At 48.0% G+C, this 13,312-nt stretch overlaps 6 protein-coding genes across 6 annotated transcripts, besides 1 other annotated feature; 3 read left to right on the top strand and 3 right to left on the bottom strand.

Annotated features, from left to right (window-relative positions):
* Window positions 1–574: 574 nt before the first annotated feature.
* On the top strand, window positions 575–1,935 carry TSTA_093740 (alpha-1,2-mannosyltransferase (Kre2), putative; the record flags this gene model as incomplete). Its single annotated transcript, XM_002479046.1, has 4 exons — window positions 575–625; window positions 673–1,479; window positions 1,530–1,818; window positions 1,868–1,935. The coding sequence occupies 4 exons, from the start codon at window positions 575–577 to the stop codon at window positions 1,933–1,935; spliced, it is 1,215 nt and encodes a 404-aa protein (XP_002479091.1).
* Window positions 1,936–2,305: 370 nt separating this feature from the next.
* TSTA_093730 (putative mitochondrial 37S ribosomal protein MRPS12) lies at window positions 2,306–2,960 on the bottom strand (the record flags this gene model as incomplete). The annotated part of the gene is made up of 2 exons (XM_002479045.1): window positions 2,306–2,371; window positions 2,424–2,960. 2 exons carry the CDS (start codon window positions 2,958–2,960, stop codon window positions 2,306–2,308), a joined length of 603 nt encoding a protein of 200 aa, XP_002479090.1.
* A 271-nt stretch (window positions 2,961–3,231) lies between these two features.
* Window positions 3,232–3,893, top strand: TSTA_093720 (20S proteasome maturation protein Ump1, putative; the record flags this gene model as incomplete). Its single annotated transcript, XM_002479044.1, has 3 exons — window positions 3,232–3,234; window positions 3,308–3,755; window positions 3,826–3,893. 3 exons carry the CDS (start codon window positions 3,232–3,234, stop codon window positions 3,891–3,893), a joined length of 519 nt encoding a protein of 172 aa, XP_002479089.1.
* A 608-nt stretch (window positions 3,894–4,501) lies between these two features.
* On the bottom strand, window positions 4,502–5,485 carry TSTA_093710 (uncharacterized protein; the record flags this gene model as incomplete). The annotated part of the gene is made up of 3 exons (XM_002479043.1): window positions 4,502–4,659; window positions 4,714–4,797; window positions 4,855–5,485. The coding sequence occupies 3 exons, from the start codon at window positions 5,483–5,485 to the stop codon at window positions 4,502–4,504; spliced, it is 873 nt and encodes a 290-aa protein (XP_002479088.1).
* Window positions 5,486–6,013: 528 nt separating this feature from the next.
* On the bottom strand, window positions 6,014–7,530 carry TSTA_093700 (phosphomevalonate kinase; the record flags this gene model as incomplete). The annotated part of the gene is made up of 2 exons (XM_002479042.1): window positions 6,014–7,142; window positions 7,193–7,530. 2 exons carry the CDS (start codon window positions 7,528–7,530, stop codon window positions 6,014–6,016), a joined length of 1,467 nt encoding a protein of 488 aa, XP_002479087.1.
* A 146-nt stretch (window positions 7,531–7,676) lies between these two features.
* Window positions 7,677–7,700: a microsatellite.
* Window positions 7,701–8,788: 1,088 nt separating this feature from the next.
* Window positions 8,789–12,610, top strand: TSTA_093690 (pentatricopeptide repeat protein; the record flags this gene model as incomplete). The annotated part of the gene is made up of 1 exon (XM_002479041.1): window positions 8,789–12,610. One exon carries the CDS (start codon window positions 8,789–8,791, stop codon window positions 12,608–12,610), a length of 3,822 nt encoding a protein of 1,273 aa, XP_002479086.1.
* Between the last annotated feature and the right edge of the window lie 702 nt (window positions 12,611–13,312).

The following is a 13,312-nucleotide window of genomic DNA, read 5'->3' as shown; positions in this document are numbered from 1 at the left end:
ATGTACGCCGGAAGCAATTCAGCATCCAGATTCGTGGAGTTCCTTGAATTAACCCTGAAATAAGAGTGGATTGGATGAGTAAATAAATGTTTCGTTTCACATACTCTCCGTACAGCAGCAGATTCGTCAGGTTTGAAGCTAGTCCTAGTACTTAACCAGTCTAGCCCCCCAGCCAGATATATATTCATTACGACAACAACGTACGCACTCCTTTTGTGCAACTCATCTCATGAACTTTTCTTGTTTTCTGCTTTATTTTTTCGAGTGGTGCCGTACAACTCTAGATTCGGCCTGACCTGTGTGGCAAGTCACTCGCTCCGCAACTCCGCAAGACATTCAGGTTCTTTCCGGCGAACACCAACACATAGCCTGCCTCCTTCTACCATTCTTACATTCGTTTATTCAATTATTATTTCGACTCCGTTCAATATAGCCATCCTCGCTGATCACTGGCTGCGCAGCGAAGAGGGAATCGGCATTTGACCAAATCATTGATGATCGTCGTTCCGGGGATTCTAGCCCTTGCCCTACTGCCATTGCCATATATCCACTGCTTAATCCCTTTATCTTCATAATGTCTTCAAATTCGGGCAAATATATTCGCTATGTGCTGTTTGCAGTTTTCGTGAGTCACCTGCATAATCCATTGAACGTATACTGACTCCGCGACAGGGACTGGCAATTCTAGCTTTCATCACAAAATCATCCTTACCCTTGCCCTCAGACTACGCATTTAGTCTCCTCCCTGAGACGCAACAAAGCGAGACCAACGATAAACCAAATAATGAAGCCGCCGCGATTGATCCTACATCTCAAACACCCGCCAACACCGGTCCTCCACCGCTAACCCCGTCCGGCGACCGGATCAACGCTACATTCGTGACGCTGGCACGCAACAACGATCTATGGGAAATTGCAAAATCGATTCGCGAAGTCGAAGACCGCTTTAATCGCAACTACCACTACGACTGGGTGTTTCTGAATGACAAACCATTCGACGAGGAATTCAAAAAACTTACCAGTGTCTTGGCATCTGGAAAGACTCATTACGGTCTGATCCCCAAGGAACACTGGTCATACCCGGAATGGATAGACCAGGACAAAGCCCGCGCAGTCCGCGAAGACATGAAAGAGCGCAAGATCATCTACGGTGATTCAGAGAGTTATCGACACATGTGCCGTTACGAATCGGGTTTCTTTTTCCGGCATGAACTCATGCTCAATTACGAATACTACTGGCGTGTTGAACCCAGTATTCAGCTCTTTTGCGATATCTCGTTTGACCCGTTTCGGTATATGATGGAGAATAAGAAAAAGTATAGCTTTGTGCTGAGTTTGTATGAGTATTACGAGACTATCCCGACGCTGTGGGATAGTACGAAGAAATTCATGGCAGCGAATCCTCAGCATATTGCGGAGGATAATTCGATGGGGTTTTTGAGTGATGATGGTGGAGAGACTTATAATAAGTGTCATTTCGTAAGTTCCCCTTCTACTCTTCTATCAATGCATAAAACTAATTGTCGTAGTGGTCCAATTTCGAAATTGGTAGCTTGGAATGGCTGCGATCAGACGCATACATTGACTTTTTCACCTCTCTCGACCACGATGGTGGCTTCTTCTACGAGCGATGGGGAGATGCACCAGTGCATTCCATCGCAGCCGGCCTTTTACTGAACAAGGAAGAAATCCACTTTTTCAACGAAATCGCATATTACCACGTTCCTTTTACTCACTGTCCCACCGGTGAACAAACCCGTCTGGACTTGAAATGCCACTGCAATCCTGCTGATAACTTTGACTGGAAGGGCTATTCTTGTATGTCTCCCTTCTTTAACTTTGAAAAGAGAGTACTGACTTTTAGTAGGCACATCACGCTACTTCCACATAAACGACATCCCCAAACCAGAAGGCTACGAAAAGGAGACCAACTGACTAGCCGACCTTTTGAAAGCAATTGGCTATTTGGTCATCGTGGTTATGGTGATATTAGCAGCATACTACGGAAACCGTGTACGGAAACAACGACTTTCGGCTCATACTACTTCTAGTAGGATATTTTCACTGGTGGATTTGCGTATTCGAGGGGCATTTACTTCTAATAAGGAGAGTGGCTGATGTATGGATTTGATCATTTTATTCCCTGGAGTTTTGTTAGGTTGTTAGTTGAATACACGTATCATATGGATATGCTATTATCAAAGTACTTCGCTATGACCGTTGATCAGGATATCATCCATTCAATTGATCTTAATACGCAACAAGTAAAGAAACAAATATAATACAAGTACAAAACTTTATCCACCTAATCAGCCTTTGGCTTCTTGGTACCATACTTGGACCGACTCGTCAATCGATTCGCAACACCACCCTACAAAGTCAGCACCTACCCACCTTAAACAGTAAGGAGAGGGAAAACATACCAAATCTAACGCCCCCCTAACAAGATGATACTTTACTCCCGGACAATCCTGCGCTCTCCCGCCTCGAACCATAACAACACTATGCTGTTGCACATTATGTCCTTCCCCAGGGATATAAGCCGTCACAACTCTCCCCGAGCTCAATCGAATTCTAGCAGTTTTCCGTTCGCCGGAATTGGGTTTTTTGGGCTTTGTGATTCCGGTTTTGAGGCATACGCCCTTCATTTCGGGCCTGTTTGCGAGGGCGGGGGAACGGCCGCGGCGGGCGCGTTGTTCTTTGCGGCAGCCGCGGCGGACTTGGTTGTATGTTGCTTGTCGTAAATAGGTTGAGGTGAAGGTTCGGGTGGGTGTGAAGGGGGTGGTGGGGAGTTTGGAGAGGATTGAGGAGCGGTATAGAGATGGAGATGTTGAGATGGAGTTGTTTGATCGGGTGAAAGAGGCGAATTGTCGTTGGTAGGGTTGTCGGACTCTGATTGTTGGTTTGGGGATTATCGTTCGATGGCGGATGAGAGTCCGCGAGCACAGAGTTGTCGCCATGGTTGAGAGCTGATTGTGAGATTTTGATGTTCCATGTTGTAGAGCGGCGGCCGCGATGAAATTATTCTAGAGGATACGTCACGTGATGCCGGTCACTAGACAACGCGCGGAACGTCTGCCTGGGTTAAGTTGCCGCTGGTTATACTCACAGCTCCACATAAGCTCTGTCAACTGCAACAATCTGCCTCTCTACCAGTTTGATTGATCACCATCATCGAATCTTATAATCAACTTATCACTACATCATCCGACAAGCATAATAACAGTCAAAATGGTATGTCCACCTCCCAACTGAATATAACCTGCATCCTCATTATCAGACTCAATGCTTACTTCACTATTAACAGTCCCTCCGCTTCACACCCTCAACAACCCACGCCTCCCACACCACCAACACTACAGGCCGAAACTACGCCTCCCTCCCCCATCCCAGCAAAGGTGCCCCTTCCGCGCCAGGTCTCCCCGACACTCTACGCAACAACATCACCCTGCAACCCCCCCGAGGCTCACCTTCCTCTATCTCCAACAATCAAACCCCAACATCAACTCACCCCCTCGAAGCCCGCCTTCTAGCCTGGCGCGAAACCCAAGATGCAATGAAAATGGAAGGATTGAGACGAGTATACGGCATGGCAGAACCGATCCGTCGTGGTATGGAGCTCAAGATTGTGAGGGATAGTAAATTTGTGCCTATGGCTTTGGGAGGGGCGCGCAGGATGGGCGGTGATTTGCATGAGGATATTTTGGTTTTGGGGGGGAGAGATACAGAGATTGGGTGGGAGGATGTTTTTCATGGTATGTTATTTTTTTTCTTTCTTTTGTATATGGTGTTATGGGGGGGATGGGGCTGACTGTTTTGATATAGGTGATGAGTTCCGTGAACCGCCTAGTATTCATGATGAGATGGAGAAGAGGCTTAAGATGGATTGGTAGGGTGGTTAGTCAGATAGGGTTATGGATGCTAGGTGATAGATGAATACATTGTTGTCCATTATTCGAGAGTTTCCAATCAGTCTTCTCAGAATGATAAACAGTTAGATAAGAAGAGTATCACATCTATCCGTCTCGAAGCAAGCTGTATCATCGCAACAGTCAAATCATTAATTAGACGCAAGACAGCAATCCTCAATCAGAAGATCGGACATGCCCAAACACACAGAAATAAATACATATATCGACCGATTAATTACATACATTGGGAGAAACAACAGGGATAAAGCATGCTAAATGAAACAGAACATAGGAAATGAAAGGATGGAAGTGGATTTTCTCTTAACACCGAATTCAATACCAGGACACCTATATGACAGCAAAGAAAGGGAAAGAGAGGAACGAATGGCAAACAAGAGGATGATGATATCTTATTCCTGAAGAATATTATTGAAGGAGGGTCGCATATAACTGATACAACCCCATAAAGTTCAGGAAATATGAAAAAGGAAAAGAAAAGAAAGAAAGAAAGGGTATCGCGAATATGAAAATATAAAAGATGCGTATTCGTCGAAGTCCAGCCGCAATTCATTTAAAACGCAGAGCAGAAGTCACAGAATAATGCATCGACAACCAGGACTGCGGTCCGTCGCTTCTCGATCGCGCGCAGAATATGATTTTCCACCTTTGGCGTCTTCTTCGTCGACGACTTCTTGCGGTTTGACGGTCATGTGGATTACATTGGGGGCGTCGTGGGTCAGACTTGATTCTACACAACCTATCAGCATTGACGATAGTCCTGATGGTGGAAGGGGAGACAAACCTGAAAGAGGAGCTTTATCATCCAACAATTTCCCAAAGGATATAAGTCGAATTGAACTAGGTGACGACGGTTGTGGTTCCCATTCTATCCTCGTTAGTCAAAATCTCCGAATACTGACAGTGTGTGTTAGGGTGTATATACCAGACCGCCATTCCCTCCATATCAACTCCTTCAATGTATACACACTCATATTAAATGGATCGTCATTCTCGACCTTAACACTCCGTCGTTTCAGATATTTCCTATCAATTCTGAATGGATGCCGTGCCCCCGTTGTGAGTAATAGAGTAATGACGAGTTCTGGTCCTGTTTCTTCGGCTTCGGTGGTCTCTTTAGGTGGTTGTGCCGGATCTGATGATTCGCCTTCTTCAGTCGTTTTGACTGTCTCGGGAACTTCTGGTTTGGACGAAGAAGCGAGTGGTTGGGTAGGTGCGGACGCGGTGGCTATCACGGTGGCTGCGGGGATTTCTTCGGTCGATTCAACTGCAGGAGCAGCAGTAGTAGCGGAAGAAGACGAATTATTCTCGATTTCTGTATCTTTCTTTTCCTTTGCCTGGTTCTCCGTATCTGCGACGGAGTCCACTTGAGTATCCTTTTGAGCAGTCGCCGTCTCAGCGACGGGGTCTATTGACGATGATGGAGCATTTTCACTGGTATTAGGCTCAAAAACAGCTGCTGCACTCGACGTAGCCACACTCGTCTCGACGTTATCATGGTTATTCTTATCGACCTTGGCCTCCAAAGCAGCCACGTTCCCATCATTGGACGCCATCCTCTGAAACCGTTAAACGAAGCGATTGACAATCGACAAAAACACAATGAACCAGAAAATTCGCTAGCTGCGAAAAAGGTATAATCAAAGATAGTCAGATGAAAAGATCGACGTTGGAGAGGAGAGTGAAGTTGGTTAGATGCCAAGATGGTTGTTTAGGATGGCGGGTCGTCCGTCCGGGGGGAGATTAGGGAGGCGGTTGTGTATGCGCTAGTAAAAGACCGAGTGTAATTTATTAGATTGTTAGTCTGCGGAATGTATCGGTATGGTAACTTCATTTTCTATGATGTCTTCACACATCTTGTCGACCAATGCTTAGATATGGACAGGTCTAGATGCGCCGAATTGTCTAAGCGACCAGACAGCACAATATTGATACACTTGAAATATGTGATGTTAATGATTCGTGACTCTTACCATACCTCATTATTTCCTGTCTATCGAGGTAACCGAGGGCTGAAGCTGAATCTTCACAATCATCCTCGAACAGAATATCATCCAAGCATAATTCATATCTATCATAAGTCATCACAGCCATGCAAGATAATTCCCCAAATTAGCTTGCTCATCTCTAATGCCCTCCGACCCATGTCGTACACCCAACATCCTCACCCGATCTATCTTCCCTCCAAAATCATCCTCGACCTGGCTTTGATAAGACTCAAATAACTGATTTAGTCGTTGAATAACTTCCATGTCGTCTCGAATCAGCAAAACTACCGCATCATATCCGCCAGCACCAGGTACAACGCCTCCAATCACTCCATCGACAGCTGAAACAGCATCGAGAAGTTCTGTCTGGACCCGTGGCTCAATAGGGACGCCGGACTTTTCAGTCATGGTTTTCAAAAGGGTTCGTGATTGTTGAATCAGTATACTTGCGTGTTTGGAGACTTCGTCAGCGAGCGCGGCCTCGGTTTCTGGGTCTGCCCGATTTCCAGCGTTGCGGCGAAGTTCTTGACGGAGTTTCTCGTTGTTTGCCTGTAAACTGTCCCAAAGCGAATCTGCTTCCTCTTGATTCTGGTTACGCCATTCGAGAACCTTTCTAACCATTGACGGGGTCTGGGATCCGCAGTCGACGTCGCAAAGAACCATTTGCAACCCGGGCGGCAGTTTCATACCAACATCCATAAATTCAGTGTCCCATGGATGTTTAGCATCTAAATCTTCCACGGTCGAAAACAGCCTCTCTTCGAACCCAGGTGAGCCGACATCACCCAACTCTTCCAAAATAGAAGGCGAAAAGCGCCGATAGGAACACGATCCAAAGACAGCTGCACCCACATCAAATCCAGACCCGACTTTCCCCTGCGCAGCACAATGCGCCGCCTGGGCTAGATTGTGTAGTTTATCTCTTGCAACAATCAAATCTTCCGGATGCATGGTTCGATGGACCACCAGAGCCGAAACTAATGCCGTAACAAGAGCAGCCGAGGAACCCAGTCCGGTTTTATGAGCATCTTGCAGTTTGACACCGAAATCACGGAATGCGCCGCGGTTTCGTTGGCTGCTATTTCCTGGTTGGTTGGCGTCAGAGTAGTAGTCGTTATCTGCCAGTATTGTAACGGAGAGGGAGCCGAGATCCTTGGAGTCGGCTACGTAGCTGATATACGTCAAAGCGTAGTTTAAGGACGTCTCGACAAATGGGTTTTTCGGTCTTACTCGTCAGCGATCTGTTCTCCCCAAACAGAAACTCATTCGACTCACCCCTCATTCTTTTGAGTCACTTTTACCCCTCCACCTTGCTCACACCTCTCTACACCGTACTCCCAAACAGCGTCTATGAACTGTGGTGAGCGCACAACAACGCTCTCGGGTTGAGGGTCAACGGCTTCATCTGTGTTTTGCGGGGTTTCGGTGCTATCAGTAAGCTGATTGGAGCTTCGGTTTCGGTCGCGCTGGAGCTGCTGCACGACAGCGTGGATGCGAGCATCGAGCGCAAATACCGTGCCGGTGTATTGCCGGTCGAGCACCAGGTAGCCTCCCGTGAGGAGCACCTTGCCTGGTGCTGACACGGCGGTGGTTGTGGAAGGATGGACGGGCATCGTTCGCGGGACGATCAATGCAATGCGTTGATATTCAATCGAGGATCATGGGGCGTGATGGTGTTGAAACTATATAGCTGGCAACGGTCTTTATCAATGCAGTAACGCCGATGACCAGTCAGATCGGGGGCTGTTGTTCATCTGGATGTTTTGTTTTGTTTTGTTTTGTTGTTTCTTCTCTCTCCTCGGTCTTATCGAGGGGCATCGCGGGAGAGAGCGACCTGTGATTGGCCGAGATGAACCCCGAGATCCATTTAGCCCGTTCGGGACAACCCTTCTTTTACTCTGTTGAGTGTGTTCTGTATGAATTAGAGGTATGTAGATTATTGAGCTGCATATATCAGCTAGCTAACATAATCCCAGACATCCCCAGACATCTCGACGACGTCATACAATAAAAACTCTGACAATCCCGATGAGCGCCAATTTATGCCTCAATTAATGTGTCACGTCAAAGCTGGCACAAGAAAAAGACTCGGGACAGCTGTCGGCAACGGCCACTCGGAGACAAGGACACAGTCCGGCTGTTGGCCCCTATGTCTTGCTTTGCTCCCTATTTCTTCCTTGGTTCTCGCTGTTATTGGAGCTGTGCTTCCGATCCCCGCCAACTCTGGTCATCTGACAGATCGAATTTCTTCATCTTGTTCAGATCTATCCATGCTTCGAGTCCATACTCTTAGAATACTTACTCTAGTTATGCTTGTAGTAGGAGAAATAGTAGAAGCACATCGAAGTCCTTAGGGCAAGGCTAGAATTCCAGCCAACTCTTAACTCCGTCCAGTCGGCCAATCACAGACCCCGAGATTGCGGCCCCTCTTTCCAGGCATCCATCTGCATCCGCTTATTTTCTTTCCTCTCGATCGATGTGACTGCTTACTCCGTATATCACTATCGTGTCCTCCCTCCTTTTCCTTTCTTTGATCTCATCATCTGCATCAATTAATCGACCTCTCCACTCTTCATCCGGAGTAGGGAATACACAAAGGGACCATCGCATCTCATCATAATCCCTTGAGTTTCAACGTTTCAATTTCTACAGACGTCTCGCGTGACACTACACGTCGTTTCTTTTTATTTCTCATCGTGTCGACCTGGAATATTTTGCGCGTTCCTTTGACGGCAATCGGTCGTCAAATGAACCTGCACGGGATATTTTAATTGGGTCCGAAGGTATGTGCAGACAATTTTCATTGTAGGAAGCTTCTCGTACTGATTGATCAGAGTCTCCTCTTCTCCTGAAGAGGACCACACCAGATAAATGGTTTTTAAGCCGTTTACTCACCTCGCGCGACAAAACTTTGCCAAAGCCTTCACGCATGGCTACGCTCAGTCGGTAGTTGCTGCATCGCAGTCCACATACGCCTCGTCATCGACAACCCTTAATCCGCTAGCCACCACCGCCAGCTCTCTCAAATTCCACCGCACATCCCAACTCCAGAGTACCTTCCAGAACGCATCCAGTTCATCCGGTTCCGGTGCCAAGGCTGGCCAAGCCACATCCAATTCGGGGGATTCGGGGCTAGCCGCGTACTATGCTGCCTGGCAACATGCTCAGCAAACAGGTGACGATAGCGATTGGAGACAGTTCCAGTTCAAGAGGCGGATAGGATGGAAGCCAAAGGATGAAGTCGCAGATAAGGGTCAGAACGTACCAGAGGACAAAACTCCGCGGGACTTGAAAAAGGCTGCCGTCAACGTCGATGTCAGCGCCAAGGTTGAAGAAGCCGTTGCTCGTGAAATCCAGATCCAGGAGGAAAATGCCGAAGCCGAGGATGACGCAGCGACGGTTGTCGCCGCTGCTGATGAACATGCAGTGGACTCGGAGACTGCCCACGAGGTGCCAATCGATGCAACTGCGACGAAATCCATCGTTGCATCAGGCAGAGTTGTGCAGTTGGCAGTGGAGGAAAAGTATGCCGATATCCCAGCTGCTTTCGAAGCGATCCTCAGAGACGGCGTTACGCCTACCGTCGAAGCGTACAACTCCTTGCTTCAAGCTGCTATCAAGTTGCATTCCGATTCGTATCATGCCGTTCCCAAGGCACTCGACGTATATTCCGACATGCTACGCCGCCGTGTCATCCCAAATCAGGAAACATACAAGACGCTTATTGCAGTTTTGGTTTCACGCGCCGTCGAGATCTCCGCTTCAGGGGCCGCTCTTGAGAAGCAGCGCATTCGTTTTGGCGGTCTAGAGGAACCCGGTAAATTCCTGTTCCGGTCTAGCGAAATCGAGAAGGAACTCGTCTCAGAAGATCACTCACTCACCATCGCCCTCAAGCTTTTCGATGCCGCAACCAGTCGACACAGCGAAATGGTCTTTCCCTTGGAAGTTTACAAGTCGTTGATCATTACTTGTGCTGAAGAAGGCCGCGTCGAAGACATGATCCGGATCTATGCTCACATGGAAACGCAAAAACTCGTTCCTCATGCAGCCATTTTCCCCTCGATGATTCGCGCGTTTGCTAAGATTGGCGACTTGAAGAGCGCTGTCGAATGTTACAACGAATACCGGGAACTCGCAATGGCCGACGATAACGGTGTGTTCAGTATCGTGGAACGCCGAGACGGTCAGGTCTATGCCGCTCTAGTTGGAGCCTACTTCTCATGCGGAAAAAGCGAGGGTGGAATGCGCTTCTTTGAACGCATTCGCTCGTCGTATGACAACGTGCAGGAAGACAAAGCATCTCGCCTGGAGGCTGTCGAGTCGACCATCATCCGCGACGCTCTCGTTCAATCATCTCTCGATGCTGGGAATTTCGAAGAAGCTGTGAAACAGGCAACATCTAATCTTCAAGCCGCCGCTCTGCAGCAGGCCATGGCCAAGATCTGCGTCGCTGCCGCTGACGCAGGAAGCGTTGCAGTGGCCGTGGAATCGTATGATCGGCTTGCCGCTGAATCCGTGCATGCTATTGGCTCGGCGGTGCCCATGCTAGCGTTGCATGTTCGACAAGGCAATGTGCTCGCTGCTCGTACATTCTGGGCCATCTTGAGCAACCTCGATCAGACAACTTCGGATTTGATTCAACCCACCACCATGTATGCTGTCGCCTTGCTCAAGAGCGGTCACATCGAGGAAGGGTTGATGGAAGCTCGTAAGATGTTCGGACGTATTCGCAAAGATACTGCTGCGCAACAGATGGTCCAATTGCCTATTCGGGAAGAGATTGATGAGGCTATCGAGCTTCTCGGTCGGGTTCTCATGATGGAGTCCGGTATGGTGATTTCGGCTCCTGCTGCCATGACTCTAGTCCGATGCATGGTGGAAAATGGTGGCCTAGTCTCGCCAATTGCCGAGCATGCTATTTCAAGCCTAGGTCCCATGGGTATTTCAGAACTCAGTGTCGACGATTTGACTCTTGCTCTTCAAGTTCAAGCGGGAATGATCATCAACCACGAATTTACCTTTAACGCTCCTCATCTTGTTCGCTTTGCCCACATGGTTGACGTCGCTCTATCTACCGGTGTACCTCTGGATGTGTACACCTCACGTCTGGTCGACCAGGCTATTCTGAAGTTTTCTGATAGCCGGCCTGACCTCGTGAGGAGATGGCAGGACCAGTTTGTGCCTGTTGCTAGACAGCAGTCTGTTGGTTCTAGTCGGTACACCCCTGTCTCGGAAACTTCGTCGCAAATCAACTCTTCTGTCACCTCTGAGGATAGCTACGATCCTTATGCTTACTCGACAGACTACCGTGGTTCTTCGATCATCTCCGATGAACTGGAAGCCACGTCCAAGCGAATCGATAGTCATCTCAATGAAGCACTGACAAAGTTGCGCAACATTCGTCGTCTCGGTCGCCATCCTCGGTATATTACCTATGCCAAGCTCATCAACGCTGCTGCCAAATGCGGGCGTATGAATATTGCCAACGATATCCTTGCCATGGCCCGACATGATGTTCCCCTTCTTCCTCAATACAGTGCTGTTCGCTATGGCTGGAGTTCGATCCTGGATGCCATGGTTGCTGCTTGTCTGACCGTAGGCGAACGCGATCTGGCCGCTCAGTATCATCAAGAGTTGTTGCAAATCGGTTCTGCTCCATCTGCAAATACTTTTGGGTTGTACATCACCACCTTGAAGGAGTCTACCAAGACCTTCGACGAAGCTACCGAAGCTGTCAAAATATTCCATCGTGCTATCGCCGAAGGTGTCGAGCCTACTTCATTCTTGTACAATGCGCTTATTGGCAAGCTTGGTAAGGCTCGTCGTATTGATGACTGTCTTTTGTACTTTGCCGAGATGCGATCCAACGGTGTCCGACCAACCAGCGTCACATACGGTACCATTGTCAACGCTCTTTGCCGGGTTAGTGATGAACGGTTTGCCGAGGAGATGTTTGACGAAATGGAGTCGATGCCAAACTACAAGCCTCGTCCTGCTCCTTACAACTCTATGATTCAGTATTTCCTCAACACCAAGCGTGACCGCAGCAAGATCCTTGCTTACTATGAACGGATGCGCTCACGCAACATTGAGCCTACTATGCATACCTATAAACTTCTCATTGACGCTCACGCATCCTTGGAGCCGGTCAACATGGAAGCCGCCGAACAGGTTCTCGAGACTATCAAAGCGTCTGGCCAACGACCAGAGGCAGTCCATTACGCCTCTCTGATCCACGCCAAGGGCTGTGTACTCCACGACATGGACGGAGCTCGCGCTCTATTCGACAGCGTCATCTCCAACCGCGACATCCGCGTGCAACCCTGTCTGTACCAAGCCCTCTTCGAAGCCATGGTCGCCAACGGTCAAGTCTCCTCTACCACTGATCTCGTCAGCAGCATGGGCCGTCACGGTATCGAGATGACACCTTATATTGCCAACACATTGATCCAGGGCTGGGCTGCGGAGGGTAACATATCCAAAGCCTACGAGATTTACAACAGCGTGGGAATCGATAAACGCGAACCAAGTACCTACGAAGCAATGACTCGTGCATTCGTTGCAGCCGAAGAACGCCCCAGTGCCGCTGCCGTTGTGCAAGAGATGCTTTCTCGCGGATACCCAGCTGCCGTCGCCGGCAAGATTGTCGATATGGTCGGTAGTTCTGTATCAGCTCCGATCGCACACTTTTAATCTTTTCTCTGAACTGCATACCTTTTAACTCCTATATACCGTTCTAATGATTGACCTACGTGGCTGGCGACGAGGGCTGGCACCTCCCACATCTTTCATACCTTCAGCTCTCGACCAGCCTAGTAGGCGTCGGCTTCTTCGATTTCGACATATGAATTTGATTTCAGCATGTATCATACTTGGGACTGGTTATGTGTTTGGCGATACTCAGAGCAAGGCGTATTCGGCGTTTTTCTGCATTGCATCATGGCAACAACAAAACGAAAAATTGCCAAAGATTCCCCGGTGCTAAAGACATGCAAGCCTGGATTTCTCATTTGATTGACATGAATCATGATCACAACAAAAGCCAGGTGGCGGAATCTTTTTTTTTTTTCCCATTTCATTTGTTCAAAGATTTTTTTCGATAGACACATCTCAACTCTATGATTATCAGGCATGACGTTTGACGGAAGTGTTTTGCTTCGGTCATGATGGTCAGACATAAATAGGTTTCATCTACATGGATACTTAACTAGTGAATAAAAATATGAATATATACTTAATATCGAAATCATCTTTCCAAGTTAAAGAATGTCAAGACGTTACCGATACACCCTATCTGCCTACTAGAACGAAGGAAGTAAGAGAAAGAATATGTATATCAAAAATAGTACATTTAGCGCTTTCCTCTTTTCTCTATAACATGATTGACATCAAATC

Source organism: Talaromyces stipitatus, genomic scaffold, assembly GCF_000003125.1.
Source record: "Talaromyces stipitatus ATCC 10500 scf_1105507295527 genomic scaffold, whole genome shotgun sequence".
Classification (NCBI taxonomy): domain Eukaryota; kingdom Fungi; phylum Ascomycota; class Eurotiomycetes; order Eurotiales; family Trichocomaceae; genus Talaromyces; species Talaromyces stipitatus.
Note: the sequence above shows the minus strand (reverse complement) of the source record. Positions and strands in the feature narration are given on the sequence as shown.